At 38.9% G+C, this 25,451-nt stretch overlaps 1 protein-coding gene across 1 annotated transcript; it reads right to left on the reverse strand.

Moving 5' to 3' along the window:
* Window positions 1–886: 886 nt before the first annotated feature.
* LOC118003162 (60S ribosomal protein L17-like) lies at window positions 887–1,492 on the reverse strand. Its single transcript, XM_034993947.1, has one exon. It carries the CDS (start codon window positions 1,325–1,327, stop codon window positions 887–889), a length of 441 nt encoding a protein of 146 aa, XP_034849838.1. The 5' UTR covers window positions 1,328–1,492.
* Between the last annotated feature and the right edge of the window lie 23,959 nt (window positions 1,493–25,451).

Genomic DNA, 25,451 nt, shown 5'->3' on the forward strand with positions numbered 1-25,451 from the left:
GATCATGACCTGAGCCGAAGGCAGTGACTTAACCAACTGAGCCATTCAGGCAACCTGGATCATGTGTTTTTATCCTTTTTCTAATCTCTGTCTTTTGTTTGGAGAGTTTAAATCATTTGCATTTAAAGTAATTACTGATAAGTAGGGACTTACTTCTGTCAGTGTTCTATTTGTTTTCTACATGACTTATAGCCTTTTTGTCACTCATTTCATGCTAATTTACTGTCTTCTTTTGTGTTTATTTGGAGGTTTTTTTTGTACTGAAGTATTTAAATTCCTTTCTCATTTCCTTTTGTGTATATTCTATGGCTATTTTCTTTGTGGTTACCATGGGAATTATACCTAGCATCTTAAAGTTGTAACACTCTAATTTGAATTTATACTGACATACAAAAACTCTCTCTATATACAGGTCCTTACCCATTTCTTTCAGTTGTTGATATCACACAATTATATCTTTATACACTGTATGTCCCCAAACATAAGTTAATAATTCTTTAAAATGCATTAGTGTTAGGGTGCTTGGGTGGCTCAGTCAGTTAAGTGAATTTGGCTCAGGTCATGATCTCAGGGTCCTGAGATCGAGCCCCATGTCAGGCTCCACACTCAGCGGGGAGTCTGCTTGTCCCTCTCCCTCTGCCCCTCCCCCTGCTCATTCCCTCTCTTAATAAATAAATAAATAAACAAATAAATGCATTAGTGTTAATTGTGTAGACAACAAGATTTGGAGTTAAAAACCAAAATTACATTAATACTAGCTTTTACTCTAATAATTTTGTTTAAACATACCAGTCTCTTAAATCATGTAGAAAACAAAAGGTGCAGCCATAAGCCATTGTTACAATAACACTAGCTTTTTTTTTTTTTTGCATTTATTCTGCAGAATTTACTCCCAGGCCATAAGTTTTTGTTTCTTCAGTTTTTTCTGGGATATCTTTTTCTTCTGTGCAACCTCCTCTTCTGGTTTAGGAGCAATCTGCTCTTTTTCAGTAAGGATCATCTCAATGTGGCAGGCAGAGCTCATGTATGGGTTAATCCGACCATGAGCCTTGTATGTTCTATGTCGCATCTTGGGGGCTTTGTTCACCTGGATGTGCTCAATGACCAGAGAATCAACATCCAAACCCTTAAGTTCAGCATTACTCTCTGCATTTTTAAGCATGTGCAGTAAAAATTCAGCACTCTTCCTGGGCCACTGACCCTGTGTCCAACCCCACTGTTTGGCCTGGGCACACCTACCGACTCCACCATTGTAGCGACGGAATGGCACACACTGCTTCTGTAAAGTGACGTCTTTCAGGTACTTGGTGGCTTTTCGGATATGCATACCCTTGATGGCCTGGGCAGTTTCACGTGTGTTCTTAAAGTGAACACGAAGATTTGAACCTTTGATTTACATGATTTCGTAGGGTTTTCTGGGTCAAACGAATAGCGAACCATTTTCAGAGGTCACCTCAGGCCGCTTAGGGGAAGAGAACACTAGCTTTTATAATTGCCCACTTACCTTTATTGAGATCTTTATTTCTCTAATGGCTTTGAGTTTTTTTTTTTTTTTTTAAAGATTTATTTATTTATTTGAGAGAGAGAGAATGAGAGAGAGTACATGAGAGGGGGAAGGGTCAGAGGGAGAAGCAGGCTCCTCGCTGAGCAGGGAGCCCGATGCGGGACTTGATCCCGGGACTCCAGGATCATGACCTGAGCTGATGGCAGTTGCTTAACCAACTGTAATGGCTTTGAGTTTAATGTCCTTTCATTTCACCTTGTAAGACTCCCTTAAACATTTTTTGCAGGACAGGCCTAGTGGTCACAAACTTCCTCAGCCTTTCTTAAAATCTGGGAATGTCTTAATTTCATCTTTCTTGGAGTTTGTTGAGCTTCTTGGATGTTTATATTCATACCTTTCATCATATTTGGGAAGTTTTCAGCCATTATTTCTTTAAATATTCTCTGTTCCCTTTTCTTTTTATGGTATTCTGGTATTCTCACAAATTATATGTTGGTCTGACTGATGATGTCCTGCAGGTCTCTTAGGCTCTGTTCACCTTTTTTCAATCCTTTTTCTTTATGTTCCTTAAATTCGAAAATTCCCATTACCCTGTCTTCAAGTTCACTAATTCTTTCTTTGCCTACTCAATCCATTTTTGAATTCCTCTAGTGAATTTTTCATTTTGGTTATTGTACTTTACAGCTTCAGAATTTCTTTTTGGTTCCTTTTTAGGTTTTCTGTCTCTTTATTGACATTTCCACTTTGTTCACATATCATTTTCTTGACTTTCTTGACATCTTCCTTTAGTTCTTTTGAGCATCTTTAATAAAATTGATTTAAGGGCACCTGGGTGGCTCCGTCAGTTAAGCCTCTGCCTTTGGCTCAGGTCATGATCCAGAATCCTGGGATCGAGCCCCACGTCTGGTTCTCTGCTCAGTGGGGGACCTGCTTCTCCTTCCCAAACTGCCTGCTGCTCCCTCTGATTGTGCTCTCTCTCTCTCTCTCTCTCCGTTAAATAAATAAATAAATAAACAGGACCATTATGTCCTTTTCAGGGATAGTTTCTGTGGGTATTTTTGCTTTTGCTTTTGTTTGTTTTGCCTTTGAATGCTCCATACTTTCTTATTTTTCTTTTGTGTTTTTATATACCTTGTCATTTTTTGCTGGACACTGGACCTTTTAATCTACTAAGGTGGTAACTCTGGAAATCAGATTCTCCCCTTTTCCCCAGGGTTTGCTATTCTTTGGTTATTATTAATTAATTAATTAATTTATATTGTTGTATGCTGTCCTTGTGCTTAGGGTCAGCTTGAGGTGTAAACTTAAGGTTTCTTAGGTCTTTTCTGAGCCTTTCTCTGGGCATGCATGGTTACTTTCTTTAAAAAAAAAAAATATATATATATATACACACACACATATATATTATATATTATATATTATATATATTTCTTATATATTATATATATTAAGATTTATTCATTTATTTTATTTTATTATATATATATATTTTAAAGATTTTATTTATTTATTTGAGAGAGAGAGAATGAAAGACAGAGAGCATGAGAAGGAGGAGGGTCAGAGGGAGAAGCAGACTCCCCGCTGAGCAGGGAGCCCGATGCGGTACTCGATCCTGGGACTCCAGGATCATGACCTGAGCCGAAGGCAGTTGCTTAACCAACTGAGCCACCCAGGCACCCCTATTTTATTATATTTTTAAAGATTTATTTATTTATTTGACAGAGAGAGACACAGAGAGAGGGAACACAAGCAGAGGGAGTGGGAGAGGGAGAAGCAGACTCCCCACTGAGCAGGGAGCCCGATGCGGGGCTCGATCCCAGGACCCTGGGATCATGACCTGAGGAGAAGGCAGACGCTTAACAACTGAGCCACCCAGGCACCCCTTATTCATTTATTTTAGAAAGACAGAGACAGAGTGCAGAGAGGAGGGGCAGAGGGAGAAAGAGAGGGAGAGAGAATCTCAAGCAGACTCCATGCTGAGTGCAGAGCCCGATCCAGGGCTCAATCTCATGACCCTGAGCTCATGACCTGAGCCAAAATCAAGAGTCAGATGCTTAACCAACTGAAGCACCCAGGAGCCCCTATATTATTATTATTTTTAATAGGTTACACACCCAGCGTGGAGCTCAAAGTGGGGCTTAAGCGCACAACACTGAGATCAAGACCTGAGCTGAGATCAAGAGTCAGACACTTAACCAACTGAGCTACCCAGGTACCCCTGCATGGTTACTTTCTAATTTTCCCTCTATATGCAGTTGTTTTTGAATGTCCTGGTCTTTAATGTCTGGTTTTCAGAGGGGAAAAACAAAAAATAAAGGGGGGAATAATACCATGCTAACCCTTTAAATCTCTTGGAAGTCACTTGAGCCAGAGGGGGAGGTGCAAATACAATGGCTGCCCTCCTCTCTGTCTGCACCTCAATGATAACAAGTGGCAATCAGCAATCGGAACAGAGATCCCTGACATTGGAGGACAGGGTCCTTTTTGTGTTCTCTAGCTCCTCCTTTAAACTATGTGCTAGCTACTCCCAGGATATGTGTACAGTTGCCTGCCATGTGGTTGGAGGTGGAGGATGGCTAGCTGCTACAGTGACAAGAGCTGAAATTGAAATTAACCACAATTTATTATCCAAGTCTTACCCTGGAAGCTGGAAACCTTCAACAGACTCCAGAGCTCTAAAATAGTTGTATCAAACAGATTGTGCCAGTGTAATTATTGTCTAGATGAGGACACAGATTCCTTGTGCTTCTTACTCTTCTTACATCTTCCCAGAATACTCCTCTATACCTGGCAATTTTTTATTGGATGTCAGACGTTGTTATTTTAAGTTGTTGGGTTCTGGAGTTTTTTTTGTGTTCTTTTCATTTTGAGCTTTGATCTTGGAAGCAGTTGAGTTACTTGGAAACAATCTGACTCTTGAGACTTACTTGTAGGCTTTTTTACCTGTGTCCAGAATAGTCTCTAAACTAAAGCTCACTTGGCAATACTGTTCTGAGACCTCTGTGTGATGCCTGGTTTGTCATGTCCCAACAGTCTGCTGTTGGGAACATGAACTATTCCCAGTTCTGTGAGAATTGGGATATTCCCAGCAAAATTTGCAGTATTTTACAATTTCACTCTGTAACATAAGAATTCCAGATGCTCTCCATTCTCTCTATTTTTCTTTTAGCCATTCTAATAGGTGTGTAATGGAATTACATTGTGATTTAAATTTTCATTTTCCTGATGACTGATGATATTGAGCATTTAAAATGTGCTTACTGGGGCGCCTGGGTGGCTCAGTCAGTTAAGCATCTGCCTTTGGCTCAGGTCATAATCCCAGGGTCCTGGGATCAAGTCCCGCATCGGGCTCCCTGCTCAGCAAAGAGCCTGCTTCTTTCTCTCCCTCTGCTGCTTCTCCTGCTTGTGTGCTCTCTCTTTCTGTGTCAAATAAGTAAATAAAATCTTTAAAAAAAATGTGCTTATTGCCATGCATATTGTCTTTGAGGAGGTCTCTGTTAAAATATTTTCCCAATTTTTAAAACTAGGTTGTTTTGGGGGCTTATGATTGAGGATTTTATAAAGCAGCTGTATTGAAGTATAATTTATATGACATAAAATTAATTCAATGTAAGTGTAAAGTTGTACAACTATCAGCACAATACAGTTTTAGAACATTTTTATCACCCCAAAAACTTCCCTTGTGCACATTTGCTCTCATTCTCTGCTCCCTCCCCAAAACCCATGCAACTAATCTGTTTTACGTATTTATAGAGTTGTATTATTTGAATTTTATATAAATGGAATGAAACAATTTGTAATATTTTGTAATACAGATTTCTCCCACTTACTTTAATGTTTTTGAGATTCTTTGATGTTGTAGCATCTACCAACAGTTTGTTTCCTTTTTATTGCTGAACAATATTACATTATAAGGGTTTATCACATTTTGTTTATCCATTCACCAGTTGATGAACATTTGGATTGTGACCAGTTTTCAGCTATTATGAACAATACTACTATGAATGTTGACATATAAGTCTTTGATTGAACATATGTTTTCATTTCTCTTGGGTAGATAACTAAGAGTGGTTTTGTTTGATTGTATAGTAAGTACATGTTTAACTTTCTAAGAAACTTTCTTCAGTGAAATATTTATTTAACTTATTGCTCTTTTTTTTTTTTTTTATTAAAAAACGCTGGGCACCAATGTGGGGCTTGAACTCATGACCCTGAGATCAAGACCTGAGCTGAGGTCAGGAGTCATATGCTTTTTTCTTTTTTTAAAGATTTTATTTATTTATTTGAGAGAGAATGAGATAGAGAGAGAGCATGAGAGGGGGGAGGGTCAGAGGGAGAAGCAGACTCCCTGCCGAGCAGGGAGCCCGATGCGGGACTCAATCCCGGAACTCCAGGATCATGACCTGAGCTGAAGGCAGTCACTTAACCAACTGAGCCACCCAGGCGTCCCTCCAAAAAAATGTTTTTTAAGTAAGCTCTACGCCCAACATGGGACTTGAACTCATGATCCCGAGATCAAGAGTCGCATGCTCTACTGACTGAGCCAGCCAGGTGCCCCCAAGAGTTTTTAATTTTGAAGTATAGTTTTTCTATTTCTTCTTTTGTTACTTGTGCTTTTGCTCTTTCATCTAAAAAGAATTTGCTGGGGCGCCTGGATGGCTCAGTCTTTAAGCGTCTGCCTTTGGCTCAAGTCATGATCCCAGGGTCCTGGGATCGAGCCCCACATCGGGATCCCTGCTCAGCGGGAAGCCTGCTTCTCCCTCTCCCTCTTACCCTGCTTGTGTTCCCTCTCTCACTGTGTCTCTCTCTGTCAAATAAATAAATAAAATCTTTAAAAAATAATAATAATAATAAAAAGGATTTGCCTAAGCTAAGGTCTTAAAAGTTTATGCTTATATTTTCTTCTAAGGGTTTTATAGTTTTAGCTGTTATATCTAGGTATATGATCCATTTAGAGCTAGTTTTGTGTGTGATGTAAGGAAGGGATTAACTTCATTCTTTTGGATGTAGATATCCAAATTGTCCTAGCATCATTTGTTGAAAAGACTGTTTTTTTCCTTATTGAGTTGGCTTGTCATCCATATTGAAAATTAATTGATTATAATGTAAGGGTTTATTTCTGGACTCTCAATTATATTCCATTGATTTATATGTCTGACCTTATGGCAGTACTACACAGTCTTGATTACTGTAGCTTTGTAGGAAGTTTTGAAATCAGGAATTGTGAGTTCTCCAACCTTGTTCTTTTTTTCTAGATTGTTTTGTCTATTCTGGGTTTCTTGAATTTCTATATGGATTTAAGAATCAGCTTTTCAGTTTCTGCAAATAAAAAATAGCTGGGAGTTTGATAGAGATTCCATTGAATCTGTAGATCAATTTGGAGAATATTGGCATCTCAACAATATTAAGTCTTTGAATCCATGAAGATGGGATATCTTTCTATTTGTCTTCTAAACATTCTAAATGTCTTTAATTTCTTTCAATGATGTTTCTTTAATTTTTTCAATGATGGCTTGTAGTTTTCAACATACATCTTACACTTCTTTTTTTTTAATTTTATTGTTATGTTAGTCACCATTCATTACATCATTAGTTTTTGATGTAGTGTTCCATGATTCATTGTTTGCATATAACACCCAGTGCTCCATTCAATACATGCCCTCCTTAATACCCACCACCGGGCTAACCCATCCCCCCACCCCCCTCCCTTCTAAAACTCTTGGTTTGTTGCTCAGAGTCCATAGTCTCTCATGGTTCGTCTCCCCGTCCAATTTCCCCCCCTTCATTTTTGCCTTCCTACTATTTTCTTTTTCTTTTTCTTTTTTTTTTAACATATAATGTATTATTTGTTTCAGAGGTACAGGTCTGTGATTCATCAGTCTTACACAATTCACAGTGCTCACCATAGCACATAACCTCCCCAATGTCTATCACCCAGCCACCCCTTCCCTCCCACCCCCCCACCACTCTAGCAACCCTCAGTTTGTTTCCTGAGATTAAGAATTCCTCATATCAGTGAGATCATATGATACTTGTCTTTCTCTGATTGACTTATTTCACTTAGCATAATACCCTCTAGTTCCATCCACGTTCTTGCAAATGGCAAGATTTCGTGGTTTTTTTTTTTTTTTTTTTTTTGATGGCTGCATAATACTTCCTTGTATATATACACCACATCTTCTTTATCCATTCATCTGTTGATGGACATATAGGCTCTTTCCATAGTTTGGCTATTGTGGACATTGCTGCTATAAACATTGGGGTGCATATACCCCTTTGGATCCCTACATTTGTATCTTTGGGGTAAATACCCAGTAGGGCTATTGCTGGGTCATACAGTAGCTCTATTTTCAAGTTTTTTTTTTTTTTTAAGATTTTATTTATTTATTTGAGAGAGAGAGAATGAGAGACAGAGAGCAGGAGAGGGAGGAGGGTCAGAGGGAGAAGCAGACTCCCTGCTGAGCAGGGAGCCCGATGTGGGACTCGATCCCGGGACTCCAGGATCATGACCTGAGCCGAAGGCAGTCGCTTAACCAAGTGAGCCACCCAGGCGCCCTATTTTCAAGTTTTTGAAGAACCTCCATACTGTTTTCCAGAGTGGCTGCACCAGCTTGCATTCCCACCAACAGTGTAGGAGGTTTCCCCTTTCTCTGCATCCTCGCCAACAAGTGCCATTTCCTGACTTGTTAATTTTAGCCATTCTGACTGGTGTGAGGTGGTATCTCATTGAGGTTTTGATTTGTATTTCCCTGATGCCAAGTACTATTGAGCACTTTTTCATGTGTCTGTTGGCCATTTGGATATCTTCTTTGCAGAAATGTCGGTTCATGACTTCTGCCCATTTCTTGACTGGATTACTTGTTCTTTGGGTGTTGAGTGTGATAAGTTCTTTATAGATTTTGGATACTAGCCCTTTATCTGATATGTCATTTGCTAATATCTTCTCCCATTCTGTCGGTTGTCTTTTGGTTTTGTTGACTGCTCCCTTTGCTGTGCAAAAGCTTTTTATCTTGATGAAGTCCCAACAGTTCATTTTTGCCCTTGTTTTCCTTGCCTTTGGCGATGTTTCTAGGAAGAAGTTGCTGCGGCTGAGGTCGAAGAGGTTGCTGCCTGTGTTCTCCTCAAGGATTTTGATGGATTCCTGTCTCACATTTAGGTCTTTCATCCATTTTGAGTCTATTTTTGTATGTGGTATAGCGAAATGGTCCAGTTTCATTCTTCTGCACGTAGCTATCCAATTTTCCCAACACCATTTGTTGAAGAGACTTGTCTTTTTTCCACTGGACATTCTTTCCTGCTTTGTTGAAAATTAGTTGATCATAGAGTTGAGGGTCCATTTCTGGGCTCTCTATTCTGTTCCATTGATCTATGTGTCTGTTTTTGTGCCAGTACTGCACTGTCTTGATGATTACAGCTTTTTTTTTTTTAAGATTTATTTATTTACTTGAGAGAGCGAGAATGAGAGAGAGAGAGAGAATACATGAGGGGGGGAGGGTTAGAGGGAAAAGCAGGCTCCTTGCTGAGCAGGGAGCCCGATGCGGGACTTGATCCCGGGACTCCAGGATCATGACCTGAGCAGAAGGCAGTCGCTTAACCAACTGAGCCACCCAGGCACCCCTGATTACAGCTTTGTAATAGAGCTTGAAGTCCGGAATTGTGATGTCACCAGCTTTGCTTTTCTTTTTCAACATTCCTCTGGCTATTTGGGGTCTTTTCTGGTTCCATACAAATTTTTGGATTATTTGTTCCATTTCTTTGAAAAAAGTTGATGGTATTTTGATAGGGATTGCATTAAATGTGTAGATTGCTCTAGGTAGAATTGACATTTTCACAATATTTGTTCTTCCAATTCATGAGCATGGAACGTTTTTCCATTTCTTTGTGTCTTCCTCAATTTCTTTCATGAGTATTCTATAGTTTTCTGAGTACAGATTCTTTTCCTCTTTGGTTAGATTTATTCCTATGTATCTTATGGTTTTGGGAGCAATTGTAAATGGGATCAACTCCTTAATTTCTCTTTCTTGTGTCTTGTTGTTGGGGTATAGAAATGCAATTGATTTCTGTGCATTGATTTTATATCCTGCCACTTTACTGAATTCCTGTATGAGTTCTAGCAGTTTTGGGGTTGGATCTTTTGGGTGTTCCACATAAAGTATCATGTCATCTGCAAAGAGTGAGAGTTTGACTTCTTTGCTGATTCAGATGGGTTTTATTTCTTTTTGTTGTCTGATTGCTGTGGCTAGGACTTCTAATACTATGTTGAATACCAGTGGCGATAGTGGACATCCCTGCCGTGTTTCTGGGCTTAGGGGAAAACTCTCAGTTTTTCCCCATTGAGAATGATATTTGCTGTGGGTTTTTCATAGATGGCTTTTATGATATTGAAGTATGTACCCTCTACTCCTACACTCTGAAGAGTTTTAATCAAGAAAGGATGCTGTACTTTGTCAAATGCTTTTTCTGCATCTATTGAGAGGATCCTATAGTTCTTGTTCTTTCTTTTACTAATGTATTGTGTCACATTGATTGATATGCGGATGTTGAACGACCCTCGCAGCCTAGGAATAAATCCCACTTGGTCGTGGTGAATAATCCTCTTAATGTACTGCTGGATTCTATTGGCTAGTATTTTGGTGAGAATTTTTGCATCCATGTTCATCAGGGATATTGGTCTGTAATTCTTTTTTATGGTGTCTTTGATTTTGGGATCAAGGTAATGCTGGCCTCATAAAATGAGTTTGGAAGTTTTCCTCCCATTTCTATTTTTTGGAACAGTTTCAGAAGAATAGGTATTAATTCTTCTTGAAATGTTTGGTAGAATTCCCCTGGGAAGCATCGGGCCCTAGGCTCTTGTTTGTTGGAAGATTTTTGATAACTGCTTCAATTTCCTTAGTGGTTATGAGTCTGTTCAGGTTTTCTCTTTCTTCCTGGTTCGGTTTTGGTAGTTGATACATCTCTAGGAATGCATCCATTTCTTCCAGATTATCTAATTTGCTGGCATGTAGTTGCTCATGATATGTTCTTATAATTGTGTTTCTTTGGTGTTGGTTGTGATCTCTCCTCTATCATTCATGATTTTATTTATTTGGGTCATTTCTCTCTTCTTTTTGATAAGTCTGGCCAGGGGTTTATCAATCTTACTAATTCTTTCAAAGAACCAGCTCCTAGTTTTGTTGATCTGTTCTACTGTTCTTTTGGTTTCTATTTCATTGATTTCTGCTCTGATCTTTATTATTTTTCTTCTCCTGCTGGGTTTAGGCTTTAATTGCTGTACTTTCTCCAGCTCCTTTAGGTGTAGGGTTAGGTTGTGTATTTGAGACCTTTCTTGTTTCTTGAGAAAGGCTTGTATTGCTATATGCTTTCCTCTTAGGACCGCCTTTACTGCATCCCAAAGATTTTGAACAGTTGTGTTTTCATTTTCATTTGTTTCCATAAATTTTTTAAATTCTTCTTTAATTTCCTGGTTGACCCATTCATTCTTTAGTAGGATGCTCTTTAGCCTCCATGTATTTGAGTTCTTTCTGACTTTCCTCTTGTGATTGAGTTCTAGTTTCAAAGCATTGTGGTACAAAAATATGCAGGGAATGATTTCAATCTTTTGGTACCGGTTGAGACCTGATTTATGACCTAGGATGTGATCTATTCTGGAGAATGTTCCATGGGCACTAGAGAAGAATGTGTATTCTGTTGCTTTGGGATGAAATGTTCTGAATAGATCTGTGAAGTCCATTTGGTCCAGTGTGTCATTTAAAGCCTTTATTTCTGGGGCGCCTGGGTGGCTCAGTCGGTTAAGCGTCTGCCTTCGGCTCAGGTCATGATCCCAGGGTCCTGGGATTGAGCCCCACATCAGGCTCCCTGCTCTGCGGGGAGCCTGCTTCTCCCTCTCCCACTCCCCCTGCTTGTGTTCCTTCTCTTGCTGTGTCTCTGTCAAATAAATAAATAATATCTTTAAAAAAAAAAAGGCTTTATTTCTTTGTTGATCTTTTGCATAGATGATCTGTCCATTTCAGTGAGGGGGGTGTTAAAGTCCCTTACTATTATTGTATTGTTGTCGATGTGTTTCTTTGATTTTGTTATTAATTGGCTTATATAATTGGCTTCTCCCATGTTAGGGGCATAGATATTTATAATTGTTAGCTCTTCTTTTTGGATAGACCCTTTAAGTATGATATAGTGTCCTTCCTCATCTCTTATTATGGTCTTTGGTTTAAAATCTAATTTTTCTGATATAAGGATTGTCACCCCAGCTTTCTTTTGATGTCCATTAGCATGGTAAATGGATTTCCACCCCCTCACTTTCAATCTGGGGGCGTCTTTGGGTCTAAAATGAGTCTCTTGCAGGCAGCATATGGATGGGTCTTGTTTTTTTATCCAATCTGATAGCCTGTGTCTTTTGATTGGGGCATTTAGCCCATTTACATTCCAGGTAACTATTGAAAGATATGAATTTAGTGCCATTGTATTGCCTGGAAGATGACTGTTACTGTATATTGTCTGTGTTCCTTTCTGGTCCATGTTACTTTTAGGCTCTCTCTTTGCTTAGAGGATCCCTTTCAATATTTCTTGTAGGGCTGGTTTGGTGTTTTCAAATTCTTTTAGTTTTTGTTTATCCTGGAAGCTTTTTATCTCTCTTTCTATTTTCAATGACAGCCTAGCTGGATATAGTATTCTTGGATGCATATTTTTCTCATTTAGTGCTCTGAATATATCATGCCAGTCCTTCCTGGCCTGCCAGGGCTCTGTGGATAGGTCTGCTGCCAATCTAATGTTTCTACCATTGTACATTACAGATCTCTTCTCCCAAGTGGCTTTCAGAATTTTCTCTTTGTCTCTGAGACTTGTAAGTTTTCCTATTGGATCTCGGGGTGTTGACCTATTTTTACTGATTTTGAGGGGTTTTTCTGTGCCTCCTGGATTTTGATTCCTGTTTCCTTCCCCAAATTAGGGAAGTTCTCTGCTATAATTTGCTCCAATATACCTTCTGCCCCTCTCTCTCTTTCTTCTTCTTCTGGGATCCCAATTATTCTAATATTATTTCATCTTATAGTATCACTTGTCTCTCGAATTCTGCCCTCGTGATCCAGTAGTTGTTTATCTCTCTTTTTCTCAGCTTCTTTATTCTCCATCATTTGGTCTTCTGTATCACTAATTCTCTCTTCTGCCTCATTTATCCTAGCAGTTAGAGCCTTCATTTTTTTTTTTTTTTAAAGATTTTATTTATTTATTTGACAGAGAGATAGAGAGAGAACACAAGTAGGCAGAGGGAGAGGGAGAAGCAGGCTCCCTGCAGAGCGGGGAGTCCGATGCGGGACTTGATCCCAGGACCCTCGGATCATGACCTGAGCCAAAGGCAGCCGCCCAACCGACTGAGCCACCCAGGCGCCCAGAGCCTTCATTTTTTATTGCACCTCATTAATAGCCTTTTTTATTTCAACTTGGCTAGATTTTAGTTCTTTTATTTCTCCAGAAGGGGTTTCTCTAGTATCTTCTATGCTTTCTTCAAGTCCAGCTAGTATCTTTATAATCGTCATTCTGAACTCTAGTTCCAACATCTTAGTAATGTCCGTATTGAGTAGGTCCCTGGCAGTTGGTACTGCCTGTTGTTCTTTTTTTTGAGGTGAGTTTTTCCATCTTGTCATTTTGTCCAGAGGAGAATAGATGAATGAGAGAACAAAATGCTAACAGGGTAACAATGACCCCAGAAAAAGATACACTAAACAAATCAGAAGAGACTCGAAACTGGGGGGGGGGGGGGGGGAGAAAGGGAAAGAAAAAAAAAAAGAATATGATCAAATATGATCAGGCTGGTGAATAGATCAGTACTACACACTAGATTTTGGGTGTATTTTGGTCTGTTAGAAGACACTGCCTCCCAAAATTTTAAAGAAAGAAAAACTTGTATATGTACAAAAAATAAGGGTAAATACGATGAAGGAATGGAATATGACTGTAAAGATGAAAATTATAAAAGATTTTATAAAAGGAATTGATAAGAAGTTGGTTGAAAAAAGAAAAGAGAAATTAAAAAAAAAAAGGGAGAGAATGTGATCAGGCAGAAGACTAGAACAAAGCCATACACTAGAGATTTAGGGTATATTTTGGTCTGTTAGAAGAAACTGTATCCCAAAATTTTAAAGAGAGAACAACTTATATATATAAAAAATAAGGTTAACTACAATGAAGGGATAGAATATGACTCTAAAAATGAAAAATAAAAAGGATCTTAAAAAAAGAGATTGACAAGGTGTTGGTTGAAAAAGAGAACAAGAAAAACTTAAAAAAAAATAGGGTGCCTGGGTTGCTCAGTTGGTTGGGCGACTGCTTTCAGCTCGGGTCATGATCCCGGAATCCTGGGATTGAGTCCCACATCAGGCTCCCGGCTCAGCAGGGAGTGTGCTTCTCCCTCTGACCCTCTCCCCTCTCATGCTGTTTCTCTCTCTCTCTCTCTCAAATAAATAAATAAAATCTTAAAAAAAATAGAAAAAAGAAAAAAAGAAAATTAAAAAAATTAGCTTTGAAAGACTAAAGAATCATGGTAAAAAAGCCATGGATTCTATGTGCATTATTCCCCTAGTGCTGGAGTTCTGCCGTTCTCATTGATCGGTAAACTTGGTCTTGGCTGGTGGTCCTTGCTGATCTTCTGGGGGAAGGGCCTGTTGCCGTGGTTCCTAAATGTCTTTGCCGGAGGCGGAATTGTCCTGCCCTTGCCGGGTTAGGGCTAAGTAATCTGCTCGTGTTTGCTCTCGGGAACTTTTGTTCCCTGCAAGCTTTCCGTACAGCTTTGGAGGCGGAGAGTGAAAATGGCGGCCTCCCAATCTCCGCCCCGGAGGAGCCGAGAACTCGGGGCCCGCTCCTCAGTGAGCCCCCAGAGAAAAGCCGTCAGTCACTCCCGTCTCCCCAGTCTCCGGCTGCACTCCGTGCTCGCCCGGCCTGTGACCACGCGCCTCTGTCTCTGGCACCCGACCCCGGGTGGAGTCTCCAAACCCAGCAGATGCCTGCGGTGCCCTCCCGCGCGGCTCCTCCCGGGGAGGAAGGTGAGTCTCCCCGGATCTGCCGCTTGTTCGGTCCCTGCTGGAGGAGCAGGGGCCCGACTGTGCCGCGGATCCCGGTTTATGGCCACCCCGAGCTGAGAGCCCGCGCCTGGGCTCCGCCTCTGCAGCCGGCTTCCCTGCTCCGATACCTGGGAGCTCTGCCGCACTCAGGCACCCCCGGTCTTTCTGTGACCCCGAGGGTCCTGAGACCACACTGTCCCGGAGGGTTCCACCCCCCGCTTAGCCACCAGAGTGACGTCCCTCGGCGGAGCAGACTTTTAAAAGTTCCGATTTTGTGCTCCGCGGCTCTATCACTTGCCAGAAGCGGCCGATGGAGGCCCCTCCCCCGCCGTCTATCCTCCCGAATATCGCCTCAGATTCACTTCTCCGCACGTCCTACCTTCCAGAAAGTGGTCGCTTTTCTGTTCACAGCGTTGTTGCTATTCTTTTTTTCGATCTCCTGTTGAGTTTGTAGGTGTTCAGAATGGTTTGATCCCTATCCAGCTGAATTCCTGAGACCAGACGAAATCCAGGTCTCCTACTCCTCCGCCATCTTGCTCCTCCTCTACATCTTACACTTCTTTTGTTAAATGTATTCCTAAATAATTTATCATTTTTTATGCTGTTGTATATGGAACTGTTTTCTTGATTTCATTTTTGGATTGGTCATTCCTTTGCAGTTGATATTTGTATATTGATTTTAAACCCTGTAAACTTGATGAATTTGGTTATTACTTGTAATAAGTTTTTTTGTGTGTGTATGTGACTTCGATAAGATTTTCTATATATGAGATTATGTTATCTGAGGATGGAGATAGGTTTTTTTTTTTTTTTAAGATTTTATTTATTTATTTGACAGAGAGAGACACAGCGAGAGAGGGAACACAGCAGGGGGAATGGGAGAGGGAGAAGCAGGCTTCCCACTGAGCAGGGAGCCCGATGCGGGGCTCAATCCCAGGACCCTGGGATCATGACCTGAGCTGAAGGCAGACGCTTAACAACTGAGCCACCCAGGTGCCCTGGAGATAGTTTTATTTCTTCCTTTCTAATATGATGTCTCTGTCTCTCTTTCTCTTTTCTGTTCTAATTGTCCTGGCTATAATCTTCAACCCAATGTTTGAATGGAAATGGTGAAATTAAGCATCCTTGCCTTGTTCCTGATCTTAGGGGAAAAACTTTCAGTCTTTCAATACTAAGTATGGGTATTTTATGCATGTCCTACATCAGAATGAAGGAATTCCCTTCTATTCTAGTTTTCTGAATATTTTTTTCATGAAAGGGTTTGGATTTTGTCAAATGCTTTTTCTGCATCATTGAGATAATCATATGGTTTTCATCTTTTAGTCTATTAATATAGTGTATTACATTAATTGATTTTCATATGTTGAGCCAACCTTGCATTCTTGGGGAAAATGTCACTTGGTCGTGGTGTATAATCTTTTTCAGATGTTGCTGGATTCAGTTTGATAGAATTTTGTTGAATTTTTTACATCTATATTTATGAGAGATATTGGTCTATAGTTGTTTGTTTTCTTGTGATGTCTTTGTCTAGTTCTGGTATCAGGGTAATAGTGACCTCATAGAATGAATTAGGAAGTTTTCCTTCCTTTTCTAATTTTTCAAAGAGCTTATGGAGAATTGATGTTAATTCTTCTTCAAACATTTGATAGACTTTACCAGTGGAGTCATCTGTGCTTCAGCTTTTCTTTGTGGAAATTTTTAAAAATTATATATATTGATCTTGCATACTGTGACCCTGTTAAACATGCTTATTAGTTCTACTAATTTGTAGAGTACATTCCTTAGAATTATCTACAGATGATATCATGTCCTCTCTGATTAAAGACAGTTTTACTTCTTACTTTCCAGTCTGCATGCCTTTAATTTCTTTTTCTTGTCTTGTTGTACTGGCTGAAACCTCCAGTAAAATGTTGAATAGAAATGCAGGAGAGAGATGGGGCACCTGGCTGGCTCAATCAGAATAGCATGCAACTCTTGATCTTGGGGTGGTGAGTTTGAGCCCCACATGTAGAGATTACTTAAATAAATGAAACTTAAAAAAAATAATAAGAATAAGTGCAGGAGAGAGACTCCTTTCCTTATTCCTGATCTTGGTGGTGGTGGGGGGGAACATTCAGTTTGCACTATTAAGTTAGTTGTAAGCTTTATATAAATGGTGTGCTGTGATGTCCCCTCTTTTATTGCTGATATTGGTAATTTGTGTATTCTTTCCTTTTTCTTGGTCAGCCTTAGCAATTTTGTTGACCATTTTAAAGAACCAGCTTTTGGTATCACTAGTTTTCTGGGTTTTTTTTTTTTTTTTTTTCTATTTCATAGATTTCTGCCTTTATTTTTATTATTCACGCCCCCTTCTTACTTTGTGCTTGATTCACTTTTTTTTTTTAACTCTTTGAGGCAAGAGCTTACATTATCAATATCTGATTTTTCTCCCAGTTTAATATAAGTATTTAAAATTATAAATTTCTCTCTAAGCATTGCTTTAATGATACCCTATACATATTGATGTGCTGTGTTTGAATTCAATTTATTCTTTAATTTGCATTTTATTCTCTTTTTTGACTTATGGGTTGTTAAATGCCTGGTTTATTTCCAAATACTTAAAGATTTCATAACTGGCTTCTCTTTTTGATTTCTAATTTGATTCTGTTCCATATGGAGAACATACTTTGTATGATCTCAATTTTTAAAAATTTACTGAGTCTTATTTTATGATCTAGTATATTGTTTCTCCTAGAGAACATTACATGCTTGTTTGAAAATAATGTGTTGTTCCAGTTATTGATTTGAGGTGTTTTTTTTTTTTAAGATTTTATTTATTTGCAAGAGAGAGAATGAGAGACAGAGAGCATGAGAGGGAGGAGGGTCAGAGGGAGAAGCAGACTCCCTGCTGAGCAGGGAGCCCAATGTGGACTCGATCCCAGGACTCCAGGATCATGACCTGAGCCGAAGGCAGTCGCTTAACCAACTGAGGCACCCAGGCACCCTATTGATTTGAGTTTTATATAAAAGTTAGATCAAGTTGTTTGATAGTGTTGCTCAAGTCTTCTACATCCTTAATATTTTGTGATTATGTGTTCTATCAGTTACTGAGAGAGGCTTACTGAAATGTACCTACTACTATAATAATTGAATTATCTATTTCTCCTTTTAATTCTGTCAGTTTTTGCTTCCTAAATGTTGGGACCCTGTTATTAAGTGCATATTTATTTATTTATAATTGTTTTATCTTCCTGATGTAGTGATTCTTTTATCATTATGTAGTATCTCCTTGTCTGTAATAATGTTTCTTGTCTTCAAGTCTAATTTTGTTTGATATTAATATAAATACTCCCACTCTTTTATGGTTACTGTTAATATGATATATCTTTTTCCATCCTTTTTACTTTCAACCTAGTTATGTCTTTGAATTAAAAATGTCCCCCTTTTAGATGGTATATAGTTGGATCCATTCTAACAATCTCTATCGTTTCTTTGGAGTGTTTAGAGCATTCACATTTAATATAAGTATTGGTGTGATTTGATTTATGTCAATCCATTTTGTTATTTTCTTACGTCTCATGTCTTTTTTTGTTCTTCTGTTCTTCCTTCATTGCCTTCATTTGTATTAAACAAATATTTTTAATGTACTATCTTAATTCCTCTGTTGATTTTTTAAACCATATTTTTTAAAAGTTATTTTCTTAGTAATTGCTTAAGGGTTAAAAATCTTAATTTATCACTATCTACTTTTATGCTGACTTAATTCTGGTAAAATATAGCAACTTTCTTCTAATACAACTCCATTTCCTCTCCCCTCTTTGAGGGATATATATAATATGTGTACTATATATATTTAATAATAAATTATATATAAACTTATAAGTTGTATCTATAAACATATAAAATAAAGTTAACAGTACAATGTTATAATTGTTGTTTTATACAATTTATTCTTCTTAAAGAAATTAAATGAAGTGAGCCAGTCACAAAAAGACAAATATCATACGGTGTCAGTTATATGAGTATAGAGTAGTCAAATTTATAGAGACAAAAAGTGGAATGGTGATTGCCAGCACTGGGAGATAGGAAGATTGAGGAATTAGTGTTTGATGGGTACAGAGTTTCAATTTTCTTCATTCTTTCTTTCTGTTCTTCAGATCGGACTATTTCTTTCTATCTGTTTTTAAGTCCACTGTTTCTTCTACTAACTCAGATCTGCAGTTCAGCCTTTATAGTGAAATTTTCTTTTTAGAAACTCAACTCTAGCTTCTTCAGGTTTTATTTTTATTTTATTTTTTAAAAGATTTTATTTATTTATTTGACAGAGAGAGACACAGTGAGAGAGGGAACACAAGCAGGGGGAATGGGAGAGGGAGAAATAGGCTCCCGGCTGAGCAAGGACCCTGATGCGGGGCTTGATCACAGGACCCTGGGATCATGACCTGAGCCGAAGGCAGACGCTTAACGACTGAGCCACCCAGGCGCCTGCTTTTTAGGGTTTTAAAGTTTCTATTTTTCTATTGAGAATTTCTGTTTGTTGGATTATTGTCAGCATATTTTCCTTAATTCTTTGAACACACTTATAATAGCACCTTTGAAGTTTGTCTGATAAATCCAACATCCACACCCAATCAGTGTGTTCCTACTGACCTTTTTTCCCCTGAGTGTGGATTATACTTCCTTATTCCTTTGTATATCTCATAATTTTTTATTAATAATTTATAGAAACTCTGGGTTATGATTTTATTTTCCTAAAAGAGTTGTTTGTTTTGTTTTTGTTTTTGCTTTTGTTTGTAATTTGCCTGGACTTAAATTGCAGATTGTCTCTGCTGTGTACCTCCATGGGCATCTCGGCTTACGGTGTTTTTCTCACCTTTCTTTCTTGTTTTCATGCTTATCCTGGCTTCCTAGTGATTGCCCTTCATCTGCATTAGCTTAGCGATCAGCTAAGAATTTGGGCAGAGGATGTGCTCAAACTCCTTAAATCTGTAAGGTTTCACCCTTTGCCAGTTGATCTGTGTATGGATTGTGGAGTTTTATTCACAGTTCACCCAGTTCTCAAGACTGCCTTTACTTTTATTTTTCACTAGAGCTCTCATAGATCTCCTTTGTGAATGTGTATACTTTCTCAGTCAGCCAGGCATGTCTCTAACATTCAAGAATCTCCCCGTTAAATTTCTCAGTGGTTGGCTGCTCACCTCAGGCAAGCAAGCAAAGCTGCAGATTTTTCCCACTTGTTTTCTACTTTTATTTTTATTTTTTAAAATTTTTTAAAGATTTTATTTATTTATTTGAGAGAGAGAATGAGATAGAGAGAGCATGAGAGGGGGGAGGGTCAGAGGGAGAAGCAGACTCCCTGCTGAGCAGGGAGCCCGATGTGGGATTCCAGGATCATGACCTGAGCCCAAGGCAGTCGCTGAGCCACCCAGGTGCCCTGTTTTCTACTTTTAAAAACAATGCTGCTGGCTTAAGTTTTTACCTACTTCAATTCAAATATATTCCCTCTTGTGGATATACTTCTGGTTTTCATTACTATGCCCACTCTGGTAACATTATCATTCTTAATGAGTGAGCTGGGGGTCAGGGAGAACAGCCCTAGGAAGGAAGATGGCAAAATTCCATCGTTCTTTTTCAAAGTTCTAGCATTTTTTCATGAATAAATGCTTCTCAATTTGTTGTTTGCCTTTGGTTAATTTCCAGAACCCTCTAAAGGTTATTTTTTGGAAAATGTGTCCAGTTTTATACTTGTTTTGGGGGGAGAGTATTTGACAACCTCTTCATGTCAGGTCAGCCAGAAGGCCCCCTTCCTGTTATTGATTTTTGAGAATTCTTTATGCATTCTGAATACTAGTTCTTTATCAGATATACTTTCTTCGAGGCTGTGGCTTGCCTTTTTATCTACTTAACACTGTGTTTTGAAGAGGAAAACCTTAAATTTTTTATGAAATATGGTTTTATTGATTTTTTTTCTTTATAGATTGTGTTTTCGGTGTAATATCTAAAAAAGCTTTGCCTGGGGCGCCTGGGTGGCTCAGTCATTAAGTGTCTGCCTTTGGCTCAGGTCATGATCCCAGGCTCCTGGGATCGAGCCTAACATCGGGCTCCCTGCTCCACGGGAAGCCTGCTTCTCCCTCTCCCTCTCCCCCTGCTTGTGTTCCCTCTCTCACTATCTCTCTCTCTCTCTGTCAAATAAATAAATAAAATCTTAAAAAAAAAAAAAATAAATAAATAAAAAAGCTTTGCCTGACCAAGGTCTCGAAGATTTTTCTACTATGTTTTCTTTTAGAAAGTTTATAGTTTTAGGTTTTATATTTCTTTTTTTTTTTTTTTAAAGATTTTATTTATTTGATAGAGAGAGACACAGCGAGAGAGGGAACACAAGCAGGGGGAGTGGGAGAGGGAGAAGCAGGCTTCCCACTGAGCAGGGAGCCCGATGCGGGGCTCGATCCCAGGATCCTGGGATCATGACCCGAGCCGAAGGCAGACGCTTAACCGACTGCGCCACCCAGGCGCCCCTAGGTTTTATATTTCTGTCTATGGTCCAATTTAAAGTAATTTTTTAATATGGTGTGATTTATGGGTTGGAGTTCTTCTTTTTTTTTTTTTACATGAATGTCCAATTGTCCCAGCACAGTTTGCTGAGAAGATTATTATTTGTCCATTGATTGACTTAGCACCTTTGTCAAAAAGTAATTGACCAGGGCGCCTGGGTGGCTCAGTTGGTTAAGCGACCGCCTTCGGCTCAGGTCATGATCCTGGAGTCCCTGGATCGAGTCCGGCATCGGGCTCCCTGCTCAGCAGGGAGTCTGCTTCTCCCTCTGACCCTCACCCCTCTCATGTGCTCTCTCTCATTCTCTCTCAAATAAATAAATAAAATCTTTAAAAAAAAAAAAAGTAATTGACCATACATATATGAGTATAACTCTGGATTCTCAATTCTAATCTGTTAAAAGATGAAGTACATTAAATTTTGGAAGAGTTTATTTGAGCAACAAAAAAAGTTTATTTGAGCAGAAAATCAATTCCTTTTTTTTAGTAGAAAAAAATTTAATTAAAGAAAAATTACACCTGGCATGGTTTAACAGCATCTTAAGTATTTAAGACAAATTATATAAATACATTTACTCATAGAAGGAAGGAAATATGAACACTGAAATTTGACCATCAGGAGTAAAGCTACATTTAGATTTTTTTTAAATGATGGGAGAGGGTGGGTACAGTATTTTTCCCTCTCTGGGAGCACATGTAAGAGACTGTTGGAAATGAAAGTGGTTAGGAGCATTCCACCTGCAGGAGCTATGGGGAAAGGCTTTTATAGAGCAGATGTGGAAGCAAAGCAAGGAAATTGTATGATTTGCTATAGCTTAAGCGGTTGCCTTATTTGGATTTTTTTTTCCCCCTCAGTCTAATGACCTTGTTTAATTACTTTAACAGTTTCATTGACATGTGTATCTATCTTTATGTCAATATTACACTGTCTTGAGTATTATAGCTTTAGAGTAAATCTTGAAAATAAAGTAGGGTTTGTTTGTGGGTTTGTCAATATTGTTTTAGTATTCAACTTCTTTTGTATCTCCATAGATTTTTTTAATTATTTTTTTAAGATTTTATTTATTTATTTCACAGAGAGACAGCGAGAGAGGGAACACAAGCAGGGGGAGTGGGAGAGGGAGAAGCAGGCTTCCCGAGGAGCAGGGAGCCCGATGCGGGTTTCGGGGCTCCATCCCAGAACTCCGAGATCATGACCTGAGCCCAAGGCAGACGCTTAATGACTGAGCCACCCAGGCGCCCCTCCCCCTGTACTTTTGAATCAAGGAAGTATTATGGAACAGAGAGGAGTACTGGGCTGCTCTAAGAGGATGCATACTTGACTTGGGGATTCCTCATTTTGTTCTGACTAGATTCTGATTAGATTAGACCACTAATCTGGTCTCTGTTACTGTAGTTTTTCATTTCAAGAATGTTCTTATATAAATGGAATCATACCATAAGTAACCTTTTGGGATTGGCTTTTTTCCCTCAGTATAATTCCTTGGAGACTCACCCAAGTTGTTACATGTATTGATAGTTCATTCCTTTTTATTGCTAAGTACTATTCCATGGTATGAATGGTTTAACTGTTCACCTAGGTTATTTAGAGTTTCTGGCATTTAAAGTAAAGCTGCTATGAATGTTTGTGTCTAGGTTTTGTATGAACACAAGTTTGCATTGCTCTCGGATAAATGTCCAAGAGTGTGATGGCTAGGTCATATGGTAATTAGATACTTAGTTTGATGAGACACTGCCCAGCTTTTTCCAGAGCGGCTGTACCATTTGACGTACCCTAGCAATGTCTGAATGATCCAGTTTCTTGGCATCCTCACCAGCAGTTGCTGTTGCCAACACCATTTTCTGTTTTAGTTGTCCTAATAGGTGTGCAATGAGGTCCCATTGTCAGTGTAATTTACATTTCCCTAGTAGTTAATGATATTGAACATCTTTTCATGTGCTTATTTACCATCTATATATCCTCTTTGTAAAATGTCATACCTTTTTCCCATTTTCCATTTGGACTTTTTTTTTTAAACTATTGAGATTTGAGGTTTTTTTAAATATATTCTAGATGTATGTTCTTAGTTGGATACATGGTTTGCGGATATTTTCTTCTAGTCTGTAGCTTATCTTTTCATCCTCTTAACATGGTCCCTGGTGAAGCACAAGTTTTTATTCTGATAAAGTCCTTTAATCAAGTTTCCCTTGTATGGATCACACTCTTGATGTCAAATCTAAGAACATGTAACCCTAGATTCCAAAGATTTTCTCCTTTTTTTCTAAACATTTGATAGTGTTATGTTTCACATTTATTTAAGTCTGTGATCCATTTGAATTAATTTTTGTTTAAGAGGTAAGGTTTAGGTTGATGTTGAGTGTGTGTATGTGCACACACATTTGCGTGTGTCTGTGGATATCCAATTGCTCCAGCACCATTTGCTGAAAAGTCCTTCCTCCATTGAATTGTTCTTGGGATTTTGTAAAATATCAGCTGGACTTATTTGTGTGGGAAGAGGGAATTTTTTAAAATATGGAAAAGTACAGAATATAACGTGATAAACAACTATGTTCCTGTCACCAGAATTAATACTGACAATTTTTAATATTTTGTCATATTTGTCATATTTTGTCAATTTTTGTTATTAAAAGAAAGAATTCAGGGACGCCTGGGTGGCTCAGTTGGTTAAGCGGCTGCCTTCGGCCGGGGTCATGGTCCCAGGGCCCTGGGATTGAGTCCCGCATCGGGCTCCTCGCTCAGCAGGGAGACTGCTTCTCCCTCTCTCTCCCTCTTCTTGTGCTTTCTCTGTCAAATAAATAAAATCTTTAAAAAAATAAAAAATAAAAGAAAGAATTCATTGTAAATCCCTTCTAATCCTCACCCTCAGTTCTCCCCTCTTCCCCAGAAGCAGCAACTAGTATGAATATGGTACATTTCCTTCCAGACTATTTTGCTTATTCCATTACATATTTGTTGGTAACTATGAATAATAGAATATTATTTTATATTAGAGTAATATTTATATTTTAGTAATTTTTTTGCTTCTTGATCAATATATGTACAACTTTTTTTAAAAAACAAAATAGTACCGAAGAATAGGAATGCTAAAATTAATAGCAATCCCTGGGCGCCTGGGTGGCTCAGTCGTTTAGCGTCTGCCTTTGGCTCGGGTCATGATCCCAGGGTTCTGGGATCGAGCCCGCATCGGGCTCCCTGCTCGGCGGGAAGCCTGCTTCTCTCTCTCCCACTCCCCCGCTTGTGTTTCCTCTCTCGCTATATCTCTCTCTGTCAAATAAATAAATAAAATCTTAAAAAAAAAATTAATAGCAATCCCTTGCCTTACCCTTGGTTCCTCTAGGTATCCATTTTCAACTCTTTTTTTTTTTTTTTTTTTTAGATTTTATTTATTTGACAGAGAGAGACACAGCGAGAGAGGGAACACAAGCAGGGGAGTGGGAGAGGGAGAAGCAGGCCTCCCGCGGAGCAGGGAGCCCGATGTGGGACTCGATCCCGGGACCAGGATCATGACCTGAGCTGAAGGCAGACACCTAACGACTGAGCCACCCAGGCGCCCCTTTGAGGTTTTTAATTTGAATTATTACAGTTTTCATTTCTAGAAGTTTTATCTGGTTCATATTCAAATATGTCTGGTTAATTGTATTTCTTATTCTATCATCATATCTCAATATCTTTTTAAAACTTCTTTAAACATATTAAAGTACTTTTTTCTATTTTGGTTCCTATTCCATTTTATGCAGCATTTGTAGATTTCACCCTGCTATGTGTTGTTTCTGCTAATTCATGATCCTGTGGTTTGTTTCTTCATGAGTTTCTTCATTTTTTATTTTGAGTTTATGTTCCTTGGAATTCTTTGAGATTGTGTTTAAAATCTGTTATTCCAGAAAGGATTTTATTTGCTTCTGCCAGTCACCTAGGGGTACTTCCAACTCAGAACTACTTTTATTTTTTTCTAAGATTTTATTTATTTATTTGAGAGAGAGAAAGAGAGTGGGAGAGAGCATGAGAGCAAGGTGAGGGGCAGAGGGAGAAGCAGGCCCCCTGCTGAGCAGGGAGCCCCAATGACCGCCCCCCCACCCTCCCACCCACCCCCAACCCCCATCTCTGGGATCATGACCTGAGCCAAAGGCAGATGCTTAACTGACTGAACCACCCAGGTGCCCCACAGAACTACTTTTAAGTCAAATTTTGGCTTGGGGTTTATCTAGTCACAGAGGGAATATGATTTGGGGCTTCCCTCTGCATGAGTGTTAGCTTGTGTTAGGAATCCTAGCAGACTTCTTTTATTCCCTGTGTTCCTAGTCCACCCACAGCTATATGGGAAAGCCTTCTGTGCGTGAATTTTTTCCCTGTTTCTCTCCTAGAGCAC

This window comes from Mirounga leonina, unplaced genomic scaffold (assembly GCF_011800145.1).
Source record: "Mirounga leonina isolate KUSES-001 unplaced genomic scaffold, KU_Mleo_1.0 Mir_91, whole genome shotgun sequence".
In the NCBI taxonomy this organism is placed as follows: domain Eukaryota; kingdom Metazoa; phylum Chordata; class Mammalia; order Carnivora; family Phocidae; genus Mirounga; species Mirounga leonina.

What these genes read in the sequence shown, in the direction of transcription:
- LOC118003162 (XM_034993947.1), bottom strand. Translation starts at nt 1,327, where the DNA reads ATGCATATCCGAAAAGCCACCAAGTACCTGAAAGACGTCACTTTACAG.